Consider the following 20,957-nt stretch of genomic DNA (forward strand, 5'->3'; position numbering starts at 1 on the left):
GATGAGGCATCCTTTGAAGATTATGCATTTTAAACACATCTCTATGTATGCTCCAGATCTCTCTTTTTATGTCAAGGTACTCAGCCTGGATAGTCCTCCAAAATGAATGAAAATAAACTATTGTGTTTTGTGTGTTTTGTAAACACCTCTGGTCACCTTATGATGTAGGCCATGTGTATGTTTTGGGGTGCATACATATTATGAGCGGAAACCCTTGAGCGGATTATCCGAGCAACACTCAATGGAGTTATACTTGAATGAATGTTTTTTTATGGAATATCTTTTTTTAAAAACCTCAATCGACAGCGCTCATATTAGCTGCATGCATGTACCAAGGTACAAAGAGCCAAAGACATATACCCTTGGTTTGAATGCTCTCATGATGCAATTGTGTGTATTATATTTGCACATTCATTGTATTTTCTATAAGCCTCAACATGCCAACAAAATTAGGACTAGTGGCATTGTTCACTTTTAAGTAGATATGCTTATTAATACCTCCCCTCAAGCTTGTGAGATTGCCAACAATTATTTGTTTTTAGTCTTTCGAAACTCAATAGAGGGACGGATATATATTTTAACAATCAAAGATGTAATCTATGAATTCACCTAAAAATTCAAACCTAAAAATTACAACTTGCCATACATTTCCAAAACAACTATGACATGTTCATATTATTACGTCAAAGAACATTAAAATCACATGATTCAGAAGCCATAATCTATCAATCCATAAGAAGTTAAGGTTTGCATAAGAAGGTAATGGCTATCCATCCAGGTCTACATGAGATGATAATCAAAACATGAGAAATTAAGTTTTGCATCAATCCATAAAAAGCCAGGACATGCTCTCTAGACCTCATCAGCCAAGTCATCTATGTAGTCTAGACGTCCATGATGCCTCTCCACCAACTCATAATCGAATGTGCTATCTCCTGCCATTTGGGTAGCCACATCTTCTGCATAGCAAGGTAGAACACTAAGCTCAATTAGTCAGTATCTAACCATGCTTAAATTATACACATAGATCAAATAAATTACTCACTAATCAAGAGGTGCATCAAAGTCATAGTCTATCTCCTCATCATCTATCATGAGGACTGCTTGATTCACACTTGAAGGCCCTGCCTCTGTGAAGTTGTCTCTAAGCATGCCTTCTAAGTATCCTGTGCAAATCTCTTTGTCATTGTCCACTGCCATGCATGGACGTCCTGAGTGAATTGCTGCTTTCATCCCAGGTGCTGTACCTGCACCAAGCTCAAGCACAGAGCCTCCAATCGGACACAACAACTCCATGAACATCAACATCATGGAGCTACTCTTCTCCAACCCACCACGCCACTGTCCACCCTTTCCCTCTTTTATGCACCGTACACTTGAAGGCAAGTAATGAGTGATGAAATAATTGTCCATGCACACCTTAAGGGATTGGGAAACTTTATTTTCCCTATCAAGATAGTGATGTGCCTTCTTGCCAATCCTAGAGAACAATAGGATTTGAAAGGCAGTAATCTACATAAAACATAGATTGAAAAAGTTAATGGAGAATACTAAAATACGAACAAACAAGAACATGACAATCATGTAAATAGCCAAATGACATACCTTGACACCAAAGCCAACATTATCTGCAACATCAATGCAATCTCCCGTCTCCACGATCCATCTACATGTACTAACTATAAGATACCAATAGCTGAATGCAATTCACATAAACAGACATTATCAACTGTGATATATTGCTCACCTACAAGAAACCTCTAGTCTCATTTGTCTTGCCAAACGCTCAACGAATGAAGTGGATACAGGTCAACACATCACCAATGTCCATCCATAATCATCCATCACAGATGAAGCAATAGCAAGTGAGCATGAGATATGCTCCTCATTTAGAATGTTCCATCCAGGGATTCCACCCTTGATTCCACTCACTATAGATCCTGTAGGAAGGTCAATTAAGCAAAAATCCACACTCCATGCAGCATTTTTTCCATTGCGTGACTTCTTCATGCCACCAAGTTCATGGTAAAAATTTCTTATGATTTGAAAAGCCCCATCGTACTTGTATTGCTTAACTTCTTTTCCAAGTGATACATAATCATACTCCCAAACTTTGTAGTTTTCTTGTGAGATACGAGTTGCAAATGATGAGAAAGTGGATAAAGGAACATAAACCATATCCATATGACACACTTTCTTGCTAAGAAGAGACTCCTCCTTTCATGGATCATCGTCTACAATAACAAGGAACCCTAAATTAAATTTGTAGGAAGCTTCTAATCACTTTGAAACATGAAAGAAAGAGTTATAAGAAAATAGACCTGTGTTAGAAGTGCCCGTTGGTTTAGGTCTTCCACCACGTTTGTTATTTGGAGTCACATGACTTGCCTTTTGCTTTTCTACTATTGCTTTTTGCTCCTCTTCAAGCCTCTTCTTTTGTGCCTCATCCATATTGCCCGACGAACCCGAGTTTGACTTGCACTCACCTTTTAAATGGCGATCATAAGTTTCCTTCTCTTCCTCGATACATGTTCCAGCCTTCATCTCGATCCACCAAGGGCAATGCTTCCTTTCCCACTCCGTAAGCAATATATGACCATCCTTATGCTTATTCTCTCTAAAAATATGAGAGGTGTACATGCAATAAGTAGCAGGTGCAAGCATAGTCCAAGCCTTGCAAATGGATGGTACCACCTTAAGACTCTTATTTGCAGCCAGATAATGGAGATACCTAAATGATTTTTAGGATAATATAAGAGAATGCAAGGTATTACAAAGATATCTTTCCATTGAAAATGAAAGCCAAAACGCACTTGTAAACCAATCGTCTGCTGGCATTTGTAAGATCAACTTGCTTGGATGGAACAACAGCAATTGTCATCAATGAAGCTAAAGGCTCAAACAAAAAAGGCCTGTGTCTCACTATAATGCCATCAAAGTATTCCAGAATAGAAGGACTGTCTGGAAGTGTAGCTGCACCCTCAATGCTTGATGATTTCATCACTTGGTCAAGCACAATCGCCCAGCATCTGCCAACACATGGTCCATCCATACTTCTTTTGCAAGCCAAGGTATGAAACCATGGTCAATCATAGGCATCCCATAACTCTCCTTTAGATTGTCATCTGCACCAAGAAGAGAAAGAATAGATAGTTGCTTTGCCTTGGAACAGGTTGCAATTGATACTTGGTAAAGCTTCTCCAAAGTGATCTTCATTGATGTATCCTCAAATGGTAAATTCCAAAGGATATTAAACCACTCCTTGCCATGGGAAGGATTGACTATTGAAAGCATCTGCCAAATAGTAAAGTTTTAGAAGAGACTTTGATACACACAACAAACCATATATTAAGGTTTTCAAAGTACAAACTAAAAATTTGCAAGTTGTAACTATAGATTTATAATTTTCAAATCATATATTATGGTTTATGAGTTGTAAAATTAGAATTTGAAAACTATAAATTCAAATTTGCAAACTATAAATTCAAATATCTGAGATATAAAACGTAGAATTTTGTGGACTACAAATTCAAATTTGTGATCTATAAATACAAAATTTGGTAAATTGAAAACTTACTCGTGTAATTTTTCTTCGATATGTTGCTCCCACAGTCTTTTTAATCTCATGAATCTTGGACTCTCTCTCATCCTTTGGCATGGAAGAATGCAATTTCTTGCATTGAGCCTCAAAATCTGATTTCCATTTCCCCTTTCAACATAAACAGATAATCTCATCATAATGTTATTGGAACACAAAGCAAAATATATAAACTAAAGAACTAATACTTACAGCAAATACCATCCTCCCAAGAATAGTTTGGGTGAGAGGATACCACACCCTTCGTCCACTTCCAACCTCTTTCTGTCTTGCCAACTCAATAGCTTTTTTCTCCTCCTCACTAAAATCCTGAGTAAAATATTGAGCATCACAGGATACGAGTGTGCTTGTGTGGTACAAATAATCCTTGAGAGATTAGTAACAACAATTGCATCTTCATTAAGCCTGCAACCATTGACTTAAATGGATCAAAATTGGTTTCATTTACAAGCACTTACCATCTCAAGGATTATTCAAATAATCCAACCCTCTTGCTCAATATAGTAAACATAAACAACAAGACTTACAAGTTAAATCTTTGTAGAGCAGCAACAAGCTTAAGCTCATCCTTTGCTTCCGGTTCAATAATTTGAGCTTGCACTCTAATGTGTCTAGACTTGATATTTGTGTAAAGCTCTTCTATGCTTTCCATCCAAGATGCCGTATGATGATTTCCTTCCCACACGAAGAACATTTTGTTTGATAGAAAGCTCCATGGTGTGCCAATTATCTCTGATTCAAACTCATCATTAACTAAGCTCCAATTCTTGTCCCAATGTTCTCTTGTGACATCATCAACATCCTTGGAAGACCCATCAGGCATTTTGATAGATAGAATAAAAGATCCTTTGGTCGGAATGTATCCCTCTGTTTCAAATGCTCTTTTCAAAATGGTCAAATCATTCCTAGTTTGACGCACAACTGGGTTTATGAGACAACGACACAAGGGAATTCGAGGAGGTGGAATTTCTTTAGTTACTGTAAGAAGCTCTAAAATATCTACACCTGAAGGTCTCTCAACACACCCTGGAATGATATCCTCCACATCATCTTTAACTCCTACTTTGTTGGATGGATCATCTATAGTTTTATCCTTGTTGTCCCCAGGATCCTCAATATCATTTTCAATGTCAACTTGCTCAAGCTCCTTCAGTTCATTCTTGACCTCTGACTCTTGCTTCTTCCTTTTGCCACCTTTCCTTGTGATAGGACTAGACACATCACGTTTCTTTCTCTACACGTTCAAAGAACTCAATTACAAGATTTGCAAAAATGCAAAGGTGAAATGCAACTAGAAAAAGAAAAAGAAACCAAACTTACTGGAGGCATTTGTTGCACAACTTTCAATAAGCTCACCTGCACAAGAAGAAAAACAAATAAATGACATAGTGAAACCATCTTTGAAATGATTAAATGAAAAATGACAGAGTGTAACCATCTTTCAAATGATTAAATAAAAATGCCATTCATAGTTTTGCCAAAGGAAACTTCTTTTAAATGATTGAAAAAAATGGAGTTCCTCAATACATTATTCTGATAACAAAATGCAAGTTAAGAATAAACATTTCGTGTTATGGGTGAGGCTCCCTTCAACTATAACTAGCACTGTGTGAAGAAGACAAGATCATACTTTCGCTGGCGAAACCATATCCAGAGGTATGAACCGATAGCTATTACATGTGTGATCCACAAGATTTTGAAGAAGTTTGCACTACAAATAACTGTGGATTAGCTGTGGATGATGCAGTTGTGTGCAAGTACTCACCCTTCAACGACTGTCCTTCAACGACTGTAAAGTGGGCGAAAAGACGTCGTCGGGCAAATAGCTTCCTTATGTCGTCGGGCAAATAGCTTCCTGAAATTCAGAAATTTGGAACAAGACTGTTGTCAAAGTTGAAGGGAATCGGATTTTGCATTCGCCCAAACAAAGAGCAAATGTTTCGCGATTCGATAAATTCCCGAAATCGTCAAACATAAGATTCTACATTACATTTCCTGCAACCAACACCCACAGTTTTACTCAAATTCAATTAGCATGCTCGATATCTACATTTCCTACTTTGCCTTGGCAGCGAGACCATGCAGAAACTAGTTTCACCAGCGAAACTAGTCTTCACAAACATGTTTTGAAGACCATGCTGAAATTGGGGTTCTAAGAAGGATTCTGTAGGATGTGGATGCTTTTCGCGAATGCTTATGCAAGATTTTCGTTGAATGGATATGGTCTCGGGTGCTCTCTTAGTTGCAAGCTGCACTCATGCACCAACAATCTTTACAGGCAACTGAAGGTCAAGCAGCGTGCAGAGAGGAGACAGAGTGGGCGCTAAGCCTAGTTGGGAAAGTCGCCAAACTAGTTGAGAGTCAAAATGGCCGACGATCATCTCTCACTCACTCTGTCTCCCTCTCTCTCTGCATGTCCTTACCAACTGAAGGAGCGGCTGAGCAGTCTTTTTTTAAAGCGTGGCAGTGAACACAGCGTAGCAGCTGTGTACACCCGCATTGTTGAACTCTTGTATTGTATCACATAAAATAAGAGAGAACATCTTTAGATGCTAGACGCTGAGATAACAGAGAAGTTGACTATTCTATGAAAGCTGAAACTATACATTGCAAAGGACAACAAAGACTCCAATAGGAAAGCTTTAGATCCCTACTGGGCTTGTTGTCATGAAGATCACTTAAACAGTTATCACAGGCAATGCATGACAAGGGATCAGCCGAGAATAATCGAGAAGTATTTGAATAACGTGGGGAGCATAAATTACCAAGTACTCCATCTACAACAGTCGACATTCTCTCCAAAGTATTTGAACCTTATCAAGGTTTTGCCTCCTAACACCCCCTTCAAACCAAAGATAGGGATAATAGCAACATATGGTTCAAATGACTCTACCCCAAACAAACCAATGAATGCTCACAACAAATAGCTTCATAAAACAAAGTCTAAGTATAGGTTCAAAACGGGTGAACACTCAAAGAAATTTATCTCACAAAACATGGGGATTAAGAGTCTTGTATTGTATCACAGTTGCAAAACAAATCCCTAGATCGCTCGTTGGTCGGTCAGCAATCCGAGTGCGGCCCGGGAATGCCGAGAGAGCGATTCGAAGAGTAGCTGTAGGGAAAGGAGGGCGCAGGCAGAGAGAACATGGGGGGAGAGAGCGGGGCAGCGACAAGGTGGTGCTTGGGGAGGGGGGAGGGGCAGGAGGAAGAGAGGATAGGAGCAACGCATGCGCTAAAAGAGTCATGGAGAAAAGTAAGGGCATCCTCATAGAGAGCCGAACTAGAAAATGACCTCGTAGGTCCTTAAAACAAGCATACCATCCTCCAATCCCTCCCCAATCCGGCTTTCGAACGACGAGCATCCGTCCTCCAATTGCAATCCCAAGGACTACACATGGGGCGTGTCGATTATCGGCTTTCAAGAGGGAGATTCTTGAGCCGGAAGAAAAGCAGTATCATTTTGAAAAAGCAACAACTTACCGGTACACAACGGGAGCTACGCATCCAATTCAAGGAAGGAAGGGAGACCGACAAGCAAGGTTGGCAGCAAGAGAAGCCCACGACTGCAGCAGGGATGGCAAAGAAGCAGAGGCGACACTCAGCTTTTTCGATTCAAAATTTCCGCCTTGGAGATCGAAATCAAGAATTAAACTGCAATTTTACTGCAAAGCTTTGAAGACTTACGCCTGCTCCAAAATTTTGCCTCGAAGAACGGAAGGAAGAAGATGGGGGGGAAGCTCCCAGCAGTTCTCGAGCGGCAAAATTCTCGCGAGATGCAGGAGGAAGAGATGTTCAAAGAGGGGAAGGGATGGCGGAGATGTTCCAGGAGGGGAAGGGATGGCGGCAGAGGGTCGAGACGGAGGCGAAGATAAAGGCGGAGATAAAGGTCGAGACGGAGGCGTTTGGAGGCCGAGATAAAGGTCGAGGAGATAAAGGTTTGGAGGCGGAGATAAAGGTTTGACGCAGGCGTTTGGAGTCGTTTCCGAAACTAGTGAAGACTAGTTTCGCCAGCGAAACTAGTGAAGACTAGTTTCGCCAGCGAAACTAGTGAAGACTAGTAGTTTCGCTGGCGAAACTAGTTTCCGAAACTAGTTTCGTTGGCGAAACTAGTGAAGACTAGTTTCGCCAGCGAAACTAGTTTCGGAAACTAGTTTGGAGGCAGAGATAAAGACGGAGATAAAGGTCGAGATGGAGGCGTTTGGAGGCGTAGGCGGAGATAAAGGCGGAGATAAAGGCATAGGCATAGGCGGAGATAGAGGCGTAGGCGTTTGGAGGCGTAGGTGGAGATAAAGGCGGCGGAGGAGGTGTCTTCCTAGGGCAGTCGAAACTAGTCTTGACTAGTTTCGCTGGCGAAACTAGTCTTCACTAGTTTTGCCAGCGCGAAACTAGTTTCGCTGGCGAAACTAGTCTTCACTAGTTTCGCCAGCGAAACTAGTTTCCGAAACTACTTCACTAGTTTCGCCAGCGAAACTAGTTTTGGAAACTAGTAACTAGTTTCGCCAACTAGTTTCGCCAACGAAACTAGTCTTCACTTCTCTGCCTCTGCCTCCCCTTCTCCCTCTCCCTCTCCGTTTCCCTTCGACCTTCCTCCTTCGCTAAGCCCCTTTTTCTGCCCCATTTAGTTTCGCCAGCGAAACTATAGTTGTGAACTCCAAATGAAATGGCCTCCAATAGTGTTTCACCAGCGATGTCTTTACTTTTTCCTACCACCTTCAATCCATTAACCTTCTTGAGCTCTATTATTTCATTAGATCTAATGATGGCATCATGTCCATGATTTTTCTCTCGCAACTATTCCATCCTTTGGTATGATTGTTTTTAGAGTAAAAATTAGACTAGGGATACACACCCATTTAAGGCCTCTTCGGCAAAGGTATCCTAAAGATGATGTTTTCCATTGTTTAAAGTAAAGTACTGACATTTTGATATTTTTCATTGCCGAAACTGTAAGAGATATAAGCAACAGCTCCCATAAACTTGAAACTTGCTAGTGTAGTGAAATTGACAAACCCTCCATCCAAGCTTCCGTCAGCACCTCCCATCCATTCTTTGAGCTAGTTGCATCTGCTAATATAGTTTCGCCAGCGAAACTAATTTTTGTAGTGGTTCTTTTTCGTGTGCATTAGCCTTGGAAAAATCAACCTTGAGTAACATGGCTCTTTTATGACTCCCCATCCTCTCCATCCTAGAGAAAGTTTCAATGAATGATAAATGGGGTGCCAACTTGAGTGCTTGGAACGTGGGCGGTCAGACTGAATGTTGTGAATTGATTATATGAGTAGATTCTTTTGAATTGGCGGTTACAAGGACTTGTGTGCTTGGGACGTGGCGGTGGCAATGAATGTGGTTATATTATGAGTTTGATCGTCTAGCTGATTTAGTATCAAAGAACAATGATGGCCTCTTTCTATGCTTTTGCACTACAAGTGCAGAGTTGGTCAGTATAGAGTTCGAAAGGAGACAAGTGCGTGAACTATTGTTGCTCACATGCTTGCTCACTTGTGCCTCATTTGCTAGCAATAGATCTCAACACTGGTAGGGAGATTGTGTTCCACAAGCTCCATGGATTTTGCAATTGTGTCCAATGACAATAGGTCGAAGACACTGCAAGTTGCAACAACTAATGGTGTTGCACGCATTAGTAGGGAATACCTTCACTTAGCATTTGGACTTTCACCGAGCTCAATCTCTTTGCATCAACTACTTGATAGCAAGTGTGACGACTTGTCCTTTGAGGTTCCCTTTGTAGGTGAGGAGTCCTTGTTTCATCTTGACACTCAGTTTGGAACCACCTTCATTGTTAGAGGTGTAAAGCTTTTGACAGAAATCAGTAAGGAAGTGTCGGATAAAAAACAAGTAGATGAACAATCCGATAAGACCATGAGTTTGGTTCCTCTCTTGAAAAACCTTCCTGCAAGAAGTGCAATCAAAAAAGCTATGGACATTGTAACAACAATACAAGAAGTTGATGCACTTCCAGTAAAGTATGATGGCAATATTTTGTTTGAGCTTCCCGCTTCGGACCTCCCTAACCGTGCTGAGGGGACAGAAACCAAATACGACAGCCATGTTTGGACGGATGATATAACAAGTAATATGACAGGAATTGATGGTTTAGTTAGAATTCGAAGATGTGGTGGGCATCTACAATGCAAAAACATATTTTGTCCTCACTTGGAGAGAACCAAAGAGGCCAATGAGAAGCATTGGCAAGGGAGACTTTCACGAGTGTGTCCTCAAAGATCATATGTTGGCAAAAATAGTACTCTTAAGTGTTTGCATTTTGGTGCTCATCCTTTCTGCGAGCAAGAGTGCCCATGTAGGCTATTCATATGTTACCCACACCCCAAGGGTGATACACAATTTAAGAGGTGTGTTATACACTCAGGGTATCATTTGCATCCCGTTGGTGAAGGAAGTTCTAGAGGTGCTGTGAAGGAAGTTAAGGCTAGGTTGACTAAGCTCATACAAAGAGATGGGATGGGAAGACCTAAAGCCTTGCAAAAAACATTAGCAAAAAAAATAATATTGGATGCCGTCATTCAAGATGATCCGAAAGCCATGAGTGATGCTGAATTGACATCATTACTAGAGAAGATTACTCCAACTTTGGACAAGAGAAGGTATGTGCATACTTGTCCTTTTAATGTGATTAAAAGTACTCAAGTTTTTATGAAAAATAAGTAATGGGATTTTGATGCTACATGTTCTTAACTGTAGGCTCGCGAGTTGGAAAAGGGAGGCCCAAATTGAAAGTGGATCCTTTGCAGATGGTTATGATGCTCTTTTACAACTGAAAAGAAAGTGTGTATATGATTATTTTCAGAGCATGGTGTTCCCTGGACAACTTGAATTTTCTTCATTTGAAAGATGTCATGTTTTCAAGATGTCTACCAAGGGACATGGTAGTGGTGTTGATCTAGTGAACAAGATGAGGCCAGGTGGAGAGTTAGGATCGTGCTGGGTTTGCTTTGATTTTGTCAAACGTATGCATGATTGGAATACAATGGCATGCCATGTTTACAACCCTTTTGTTCAAGAGCTACAAACTATTGCTATTGGGGATTTCAAGGTTGAGGATACAGAAGCCCAGATCCTTTTTTGGGAAATGTTAAATAGAGTCATGGAGAAGGAGGGATTCCCAAAGCCTCAATTTAAAGGGTTTATGGCTGATGAGGCACAAGAAAATTGGCGTGCAATTAGAATGGTATTCAATGGTGATGCCAATAAGGTGCTCAAAGAAAAAGAGAGATCTTGCTTATTCCATTGGGAGCAAAGCTTGGAAAACCATGCTAAGTTCCTTCCATCATTTGATTGTGAGGAGTTCAAGCTAAGGTGTAGACAGTGGAAGAATGCTCCATCTCAAGAAGCTGCAGACATCGAGTTGAAAAACCTCCGTTCATGGTTCAAGCATCATGCACATAAGAAGGACATCTCCATTTTAGAAACATGGATTGTGTGGTGGCATGCAAGAGTGGCTCATTGGGGAGAATACATTCTCAAGGTAGGTCTATTGTTATTTCATTCACAACTTTATTGTTTTTTGATTATTGGAAACTAATCTATGTTGTGGCACAGGGCATGGAGGGATCTGACCAGGTTTTTAGTTCCTAGAGCCAACCTTGCAGAGTCAGTCCATGGAAGTTGGTTGGCATCGAATGACGGAGTGAAATATGTCACACTAAAAAATGCTTGTGAGACAGATATGACGGGTGCTTTGCTGCAAACTGCAAGATACACAGAATATCTAAAGGGACTACACTTGGGTTGTGGACCTAGTTTGGAAAAGCTATCTCGAAGGCACTCTTATGGGGACATAGGGAGCAACTCATGCAAGTTCATTGATCTCAGTAATGAGGTGGCTAGCAAGGTGGATGCAACTATTGGAGGTCAAGATTGTATGGGTGATTTGAAGACTGTGAGAAGGAAGCGGTCAAAATCTTTCTCAGAAGCAGTGTATGCAAATGATTCACATCGTCCAGAATACGAGTATGTAAATCAGCCAAGAAAGAGAAAACAAAGTACCACACCAATCTTGAAAACAAATCAATATGTTGAAGAAGAGGTAGTACACAAGACTATGTGGGCTATAAGAAGAACTAATGCAAGTAGTGAGGTGAGATGTCAAGGATACTTAGAGGACAAAGGAATCAAATGCCACAAATTGATAGATCACAAGGGTAGGACGGGAAAGAGAGGTGTTCCTGCACCTAGATTTTTTGGGAGAATCAACACCAAAGCAGGCATTCGAAGGCAATTGATTTGGTTTTGTGGGGATAACATGGACCACACATGGACACCATCAAATTGCATTGAAGGAAAACCACCTGAGGTGCCGAGGGAGTGGCCTATTGAGAAGGGGACAACCTGGATGAGGAAGAAATGAGGTTATTAGTAGCTGGAGGATTTAGATTAAAAAAGCAATTCACTAGGGCCAAATCTTCTGATTTAACAAGTAGACCGAGCACAAGGGATGGCATGGTTGTGGAATGGGTAACTGAGGTGACATGTGAAATGAGAACAAGGATAGCTAAGTCTATTTCCTTGGAATGTGTTGTTCACAATGTTAATATAGTTGTCCCTAGAGAGCATGTGGAGTACCTAGTTTCCACTCCAGGATCACATAGAAAAGGGAGCAAGTACAATGTTGTGGTTTCAGTGTTTCCATCATGCACATGTCTGGACTTTATGGGCCATTCTCAAAGGCAAAACAGATATATCCCATGCAAACATCTGTATTACATTTATATGCAATACTTGGGTCTAGATGAGAAGATACACATGTTCATTCACCAATCTGCACTAAGTAGGCAAGAACTCTACCAAGCTCTACCTGCTTGCTAAGAAGGGCGTTTATCTCTACTTGTGGTTATATCAAAGGAACTTGCATAGGTGCATACAAATATTGTATGACCATTGTAGCTTGTGTTAACTTTTTGGGTGCATTTTGATAGTCATTTGCTTGACACAATATAGCTATATGTATGTAAACAGTATTTTGTTGCCCACAGCTTCTTTAAGAGTTGTGTATGAACAATGTAATACTCACCACACTATAGTTTTCGGTGACCTTTTGGTGTGTTTGAATGGTCCTTTTATAGAAATCTATCCATGTCTCTCAATTCAATCTTCCTGAGATTCTAGACCATTTGACTATAAATTGTTTGGAAGAAATATTATTTTTACTTTATTTTTTTGCACATGATGTTTATTGAAAAAATATATATATTGAAGGTATCAAATTAGACTTAACTAAAGGTCCACTGCTCAGATCGCTCATACGTTTTTGCTCGGAAAATGCTAGTCCCCTATGTTTTGTTCCATGGTACCTCCTGCAGACATTGTGTGCATGTACATGCAGGGGAGATAACCATTGGAAGGTCTTTTTCTATCCCTTTTTGTTTACCTTACACCCAAGGGAACCCTTGCTAGCATGAGAACCTATCCATAGATTTATCCTTGACCACCATGAGATGGCATGAGAAACTATGAGACTAGATGTATCCTTGACATAGCCTGAGGCATTTCCTTGAGGGGGGGTTTGTTGGGATATCTCAAGGTGTATGCCTCAGGCACACCTTATGTTTCTATGTGTGAGTGCTAGAGGCACAGTTAGGTGCCCACAAGCACAGTTAGGTGGTGGAGAGCCACATAGGATGATTGAGAGAATCTAGGAGCAGATTGAGGAGATGATTGTGGAGCTCTGAAGTCATCAGTGATGTCAGTGAGCATGTATGAGGTGCCTACTTAAGGACCTCACTCTTCTTCATTCTACAACCAAGTAATGCAAGTATTCTGAGTTTGTGTCCACTCTTTGCTTTCCTTTCAACTTTCCAACAACAACCTCAATCTAGAGGCATCTGCTAAGTTAGACAACTCCAATTACGGTACATGGAAATACCAAATGGAGACCATTCTTGTACTTTAGGACAAATGGGAGTATGTCGATGGGTCTACACCTAGACCATTGGACAATCCATCCACAAGCACCTCTACTCCATTTATTTTCATAGCACCAGCAATGGGATCTACAACTGGATCTACAGCTACACAAACAATTTTAGCACCAGTAGCAGATCCTGCCATTGCTTGAGCTCAGGCAGAATGGGATAAGAAAGACAAGTACGCCTGTCATCTGATCAAGTAGAATGTGCAAGATGTCATGCTAGGACAGCTCAACATAATCAAGACATCCAAAGAAGCATGGGATATGTTCGCAGCTCTCTACGAGTCCAAGAACACATCTAGGATTCTCACACTAAGAAACCAGATCAACCAGAGTTTCCACAATAGCAGTGAAACCAGTCATGCTTATGTACTCTCTGTATAAAAGACTACAACAATCAACTTGTAGCCACAGGAGAGACTATGAACCCCCCGAGGTTCAAGTCATTCTGAATGGACTAGGAGAGGGATACAAGAATCTAATCCAGAGTATTGCCATCCAATGATAAATTTCAACACAGGAAGAACTTCAGTCAGTCCTACTTGGTGAAGAACTCAGGACTCAGGCAATTCAAGCACGTAAAGGTCATTCTAATGATCAGGCATTCACATCTTTAAACAGAAGCAGAGGTAGAGGTAGATCATATTAGAAAAGTGGTCATCATCAGCAACAAAATCAAAGTCAGCATCAACATCAGCATCATCCTCAGCAACATCAGAATCAACAAAGAGAAAATCATTCCAACCGAGGAAGATTTCAAGGACGAGGGAATGCATCCACCAAGGTGTCAAACATTCAGTGCAACTACTGTCACAAGTCTTATCCCTATGAATAATTTCATAGGGATAGGTCTTATCCCTATGAACAATTTCACTAGTACGAAAGGATTAGTAAAGATGTGCTCTATGTTCCAAAGCTCAGCAAGAACCTTTTGTCAGTAGGTCAAATGACGGAACACAATTACAAAGTCATCTTCGACGGTGATGAATGCACTATCAGAGACAAATCCAAAAGACGTTAACTAGTAGCAAAAGGTGTCAAGGAAGGATGCCTATACAGAATGCTAGCTACAGTACAAGATAAGCATGCCATGTCAACTCAACTGCAAAAGATGCCACTATTTGCAAAATGGCACAAGAGATATGGTCATGTCAACTTCAAGTACTTGTTAGATCTCAAGAATCAAAATATGGCAATTGGGATTCCGAAGCTATAGTTTCTTGGAAAAGTTTGCAAAGCATGCTGCTTTGGCAAACAAAAGTGAACCAACTTTGTCAGAAGAACCTCTCGTGGACGAGGTATTCTTGATTTGATACATACAGATGTATGGGGTTATGCCCAGACTCGCAGCATCAATGGTTCACTTTATTACTTGACTTTCATCGACGACTATAGTAGATATTGTTGGGTCTACTTTTTGAAAGAGAAATCTGAAGTGTTTTCCAAATTTCAAGAATTCAAAGCCATGGTAGAAAACCAGACAGGCAGAAAGATCAAGGTCATGAGATCAGATAGAGGAGGTGAATACATGTCTTCAGCATTCATGAACTTTTGCAGAAATCACGAAATTTGAAGACAATTCACATGTGCAGATACTCCTCAGCAGAATGCAAGAGCTGAAAGGAAGAATGGGACTTTAGCGGACGTTACTAGAGCAATGCTTGGTGAAAAGCATCTTTTGAATTAGTATTGGGTAGAAGCAATAGCCACTATAACTTTTTGCTTAATTGGCTTCCTACCAAACCGATATAGGGTATGACTCCTTATGAAGCATTCACTGGACACAAGCCACACATTGGGCATCCCCGCATATTTGGTTGCATAGCATATGCCCACATACATGATGATCATCGCAGGAAATTGGATGCGAAGTCACGCAAATGCATCATGGTTGGCTACAGTGAAGCAAGCAAAGCATACAAATTGTATGATCCCATCAACCACAAAGTCATTATCTCTAAAGATGTAATATTTGATGAGGAATCGGAATGGAAAACCTTACCTACACAGGAGATAAAAGCATCAAGTTCACAGTCATCTTCAGAACAGGTTGATGAAGAAGAGCAAGAATTGCCAGCAACACCCCAAGCAGAGCCACAATAGCTCAGGCAGTCTACTAAGGGAAGCAGACCTCTAGCTAGATTGACATATGCTTAGAAAGACAAAGCAATTCAGGTTGAAACCACCAATTATGCTCTTATGACTACCATCATGGCTACAGAAGAGCCAGTGTACCTCGAAGATGTAGTAGACAAGCTAGAATGGCAAATTGCTATGAATGAAGAAATGGATGCTTTGTATAAGAATAATACTTGGGAATTATGCGACCTTCCACCAGGATAGAAGGCCATAGCAAAAAAATGGGTATACAAAGTGAAGTACAATCCAGATGGTAGTATTCAAAGAAACAAAGCTAGACTAGGTGCAAAAGGATTTGCACAACAATATGGTCAAGATTATGATGAGACTTATGCTCCAGTAGCAAAGATGGATTCCAAGTGACACTCAGCAAATGGAATGTGTACCAGCTCGATGTCAAGAACGAATTTCTCAATGGTTATCTGTAAAGAAAGAGGGAGAGAGATAGGAGACTCAAGTTCAGCTTTCTTCACAACACACAAAAGAGAGAGGACACAAGGTTGGAGGGTGAAGCCTTTCTTCACTTTTGCACACAACAACAATACAATAGAAGAGGGAAATACCCTATATGTCAAAACCTAGAATACGTGGTTCATATGTGAACCCAAACCAAAAACATACGTGGTAGTCTAACTACACCACGAGTACAACTAACATAGGCGGTGACATAAATGATAGTCATCCAGGAGATATGTCGGGGATAGAGCTTGATATCTCAACACTCCCCCTCAAGCTCAAATCCATCTCACGTACACCAAGCAAGCTCCTAAATCTGCGAAGCTTCTCGGTACCCAATGCCTTCGTAAAGATATCAGCCACCTGCTCCTCAGTGCTGACATAGACAAGATCAATCTCACCAGCTAGAACCTTCTCTCTCACAAAGTGATAATGCACCTCAATGTGCTTCGTTCTAGCATGATAAACTGGGTTATTAGCAAGCATGATGCTGCTAATGTTGTCACAATGAATGACAACTGCTGCATGAACTGACTGTCCCATATCTGCAAGTAGCTTCCGTAACCAAGCTACCTCACATGCAGCCATTGCTGCACCCCTGTACTCAGCCTCTGTGCTCGACAAGGCAACTGTTGGCTGCTTCTTGCTGCTCCAACTGATGGCACCACTCCCAAGGGAAAACATAAAACCACTAGTAGATCTCCTGTCTGAGACACTACCAGCCCAGTCAGCATCTGTGTATCCATGTACCTGTAATGCACACCCAGCTTCATAAAACAGTCCATAATGCAATGTGGACTTCACATACCGCAGTATGCGCCTAGCCGCATCCAAATGTGGCTTCCTCGGTGCCTGCATAAACTGACTCACCAGCCCCACAGCATAGCTCAAATCTGGTCTGGTTATAGTCATGTAAATCAAGCTACCTACTATGCGCCTGTACATAGTAATATCTTCAAGAAGCTCACCTGTTTCTGCATTGAGCTTCACATTCTGCTCCAATGGAACAGAAATAGGCTTACAGCATGTCATCCCATATTTGGACAGCATGTCCAAACCGTATTGCCTTTGCAACAGCCATATCCCACTCGGGGATCTAATAACCTCAATGCCCAAGAAGTAACGCAGCTCTCCCAAATCCTTCATCTCAAATTTCTGCTTCAACAGCAGCTTCACTTCATTAATGTCTGCATCACTATCACCTGTAATAATCAAGTCATCAACATAGATGACTATAAGCACAATCCCTCTGTTTGTTCTTTTCACATAAAGTGAAAAATCTGAATTGGAAATCTGAAATCCAATAGTGACAAGATATTGCCCTATCTTGTCTGACCATGCCCTCGGCGCCTGTTTTAAGCCATACAAGGCTTTGCGCAACCTGCATACAAAATCGGGGTGTGCATTATCCTCATAACCTTCTGGCTGCATCATATAAACCTCTTCCTGCAAGTCACCATGCAAGAAGGCATTTTTCACATCCATCTGATGCAAAGACCATCCCTTTGCAACAGCCATAGCAATTACTGCTCTCACGGTTGCCATCCTTGCAACTGGGCTGAAAGTTTCCTCATAGTCAATTCCATATGTCTGTGCAAAACCTTTGGCAACCAATCTTGCCTTGTACCTGCTAACAGACCCATCAGCATTGTGCTTTACTTTGTAAACCCACTTGCAGCCAATAGCCTTCTTATCATGAGGCAAAGGCATCAAATCCCAAGTGTGGTTTGCATCCAAGGCAGCCATCTCTTCATCCATAGCTGCTTCCCAATTTTTATGCCCTGCTGCATCCTCAAAACATGTGGGCTCTGGCTCCTCTAGAACCTTGACCATATAAGCATAGTGATGTGCTGTATACCCATCATATCTCAGCCTGTCAACTGGATACTTAATACGAGTGGACCTCCGTACAACTGGATCAGTTGCAGGCGTCTTTAAATCATTCCTGCTTTTCCTTGCACCAGGTGTAACAACAGAAGGAATCCCAAGTTCCTCATCAAGGCTCATTTCAGAGCCGCTTGACTCTCCATCAACATGAGAGCTACTAGCAGACACATCAAATACTGGAGCATGGTCCACTTTTTCTTTTCCCTTATGTGATACCTGCACAGCACTATCAGGACTGCCATGTGACGATTCACTAGATCTCAATCTCCCTGTCCATGCATTAGATCCACTAGTAGAGGACTCTCTGGGTCCACTCAAGGCTTGAGATTGCTGCTCTGCATTTATTGCAGCATTCCCATTTCCTGCATCTGCATCTCCTACCATAACAGTTGGTGCATACCAGCTGCTCATTTCATCAAAAACAACATCTCTGCTCACTTGCATTTTGCGGGTGGAAGGGTTATAACAGCGATAGCCTTTCTGGTGCTGAGCATATCCAATAAAGATGCATTTTTCTACCTTTGGATCCAGCTTTGTTCTCTTCTCATCAGGAACATGAACATAAGCTATGCAACCAAATACCTTCAAGTGAGAAATATCTGGTTTTTGGCCTGTATACATTTCTTCAGGCGTCATGCCATGGACAGCTGCAGTGGGGGTTCTGTTCATAATATAAACAGCAGTTGCTACTGCTTCAGCCCAAAAATAATCAGGCATGTTTTTCTCATTTAGGATCGCCCGTCCTACTTCTGCAATATGCCTGTTCTTCCTTTCTGCAACCCCATTCTGCTGAGGGGTAGACCTGCATGAGTACTTCCTTTGAATTCCCTGTTCTTTCAGATATTCACAAAATTCTTCTGAAAAGTACTCTCCCCCTCCATCAGATCTTAGCACTTTAATATGCACACCTTTCTCTTTTTCAACCATGGCTTTAAAAGCCTTGAAATGGCTGAACACTTCACTTTTGTGCTTCATAAAATAAATCCACACCTTCCTAGTGTAGTCATCAATAAACGTCACATAATAATGGCATCCACCAATAGAAGCAGTTTTGGTTGTCCAAACATCTGAATGGATCACTTCCAAAGGTCTTCTGCTCACCTTAGCATTTTTGGGAAATGCATGTCTGGCCTGCTTACCCATTTGGCATGCTTCACATACCTTTTGCATTCCCTCAACTCTGAATTTAGGCAAACCTGCAACAATGTTTTTCGTTTGCATAGATTTCAGCCTTTGTATATTCACATGCCCAATGCGCTTGTGCCATATCTCAATATCTGCAATGACACCTCTCCCATGCGCAAACATAGCAGCTTTCACCTCAGGCATATCAACATCCAAGGTGAACATTCTGCCATTTTTGTTGCCTTTCGCAACCAAGCGGCACTTATTTTTCAAGTCCTCAACGAAGCATCCATCAGGATTAAATCTAACCTCCTGCAGACCTTGCTCAACCATCTGGCCAACTGAAACCAGGTTCTTAGTGATTTTTGGAACATGAAGTACATCTGCCAAGTACTTTGTTTTGCCATCCTGCATAGCCAATGGCACTTTACCAACCTGCGTAATTGGGTGCGCAGTATCATCACCTGTTTCAACATAACCTGGCTTATCCAAATTTCTGACATCATGAAACCACTCACCATGACTGGTCATGTGGTTAGAGGCACCTGAATCAACATACCAAACATCATTGCAAGCTGCAGCATCTCCTGACATGGAGTTAACCATATGCTGCATCACAAAAAGGTGCTCATTTCTGTCGTCACCATGCCCACTTGATGATGCATAGTTGCTTTGCTGCAACTTCCCACTTTTGATGTCATTCTGTTTTTTATAGCATGTATTCTCCTTGTGTCTAGGCTTTCCACAATAATAGCATTCTGTGCTGCTATTTACTTGCTGGTTCCTTTGCCATGAACCACGGCCTCTTTGGCTCCCCCTGCCTCTAGAACTACCACGTCCTCCTCCATAGGACTGGTTTTCCTGTTGTTGCTGCTGATTCTGATTTCCTGCACGGCCACCAAAACGGCCTCTTCCTCTACCCCTGCCTCTACCTGTATTCGAGTAGAAAGCAGTCTCTTGAGAAGTTGAGGTGGCTGAACCACCATTCCTTTGCTCTTCACTCAGCAAGAGAGCAATAAGTTCCTGAAAATCAGGAAATGTTTCACGGACTCCAATGGATGTCCAAAATTGTGCATAATCTTTCCCAAGACCATTCAAGGTCACGGACACTAAGTCCTCATCATCAACAGGTGCTCCAATGGAGGCAAGAGAATCTGCAAGGCCTTTCACCTTCAAGGAATACTCATTTATATTCAGATTTTTCCTTTGCACATTGTGCAACTCCTGCTTTAGCTGCATCTTTCGTGCTTTGGTATTTGTGCTATACAGCTTCACCAATGTATCCCATGCCTCCTTAGGCATCTCTAGATCCTGTATATGCACAATCATAGAATCTGAAATGCTAACGGACAGCCAATACAGGCATTTTCTGGCTTTTTCATGCCATTCTTTAAAGGCCTTCAATTCAGCAGGAGTGGGAGCAGCACCCAAAACTGGTTCTGCAGTTTCACCACTGATGTAATCCCAAACTCCCTTTCCCATAAAGAAGTTTGTCATCCTGAACTTCCATGCTTGGAAGTTGTTCTTGTCAAGCTTCTCACTGACAATGGTAGACAGATTCTCAGACATTTTACAAATCACGAATTGCAACAGCAACCTGTAAACACAGCAAATGCCTCAGAAGGGCAAATAGCAAAACTTCTGCAAAGAGCCTCACAGGGGCAGATCTGCAACACTGACGAAAGTGGTATTTCACCACACAGTCACTTCCTAGTGACGATTTTGCATCAACAGGCAATAGGCATGAATCTGCAACTCCCAATATCTCTGCACACAGGCATACGATGCAATTTCTGTGGCACC

The 20,957-nt window shown here is 41.5% G+C and overlaps 1 protein-coding gene across 1 annotated transcript; it reads right to left on the reverse strand.

The window, feature by feature from the left end:
- Window positions 1-852: 852 nt before the first annotated feature.
- Window positions 853-1,862, reverse strand: LOC147893179 (uncharacterized). The gene is made up of 4 exons (XM_087385652.1): window positions 1,748-1,862; window positions 1,606-1,666; window positions 1,046-1,512; window positions 853-979 (listed from the first exon to the last, which is right to left on the reverse strand). Exons 1-4 carry the CDS (start codon window positions 1,768-1,770, stop codon window positions 853-855), a joined length of 678 nt encoding a protein of 225 aa, XP_087241778.1. The 5' UTR covers window positions 1,771-1,862.
- Between the last annotated feature and the right edge of the window lie 19,095 nt (window positions 1,863-20,957).

The sequence above is a fragment of the Dipteris shenzhenensis genome, chromosome 15 (assembly GCF_047967505.1).
Source record: "Dipteris shenzhenensis isolate YYH24624 ecotype China chromosome 15, Dip_SZ_1.0, whole genome shotgun sequence".
Taxonomy (NCBI): domain Eukaryota; kingdom Viridiplantae; phylum Streptophyta; class Polypodiopsida; order Gleicheniales; family Dipteridaceae; genus Dipteris; species Dipteris shenzhenensis.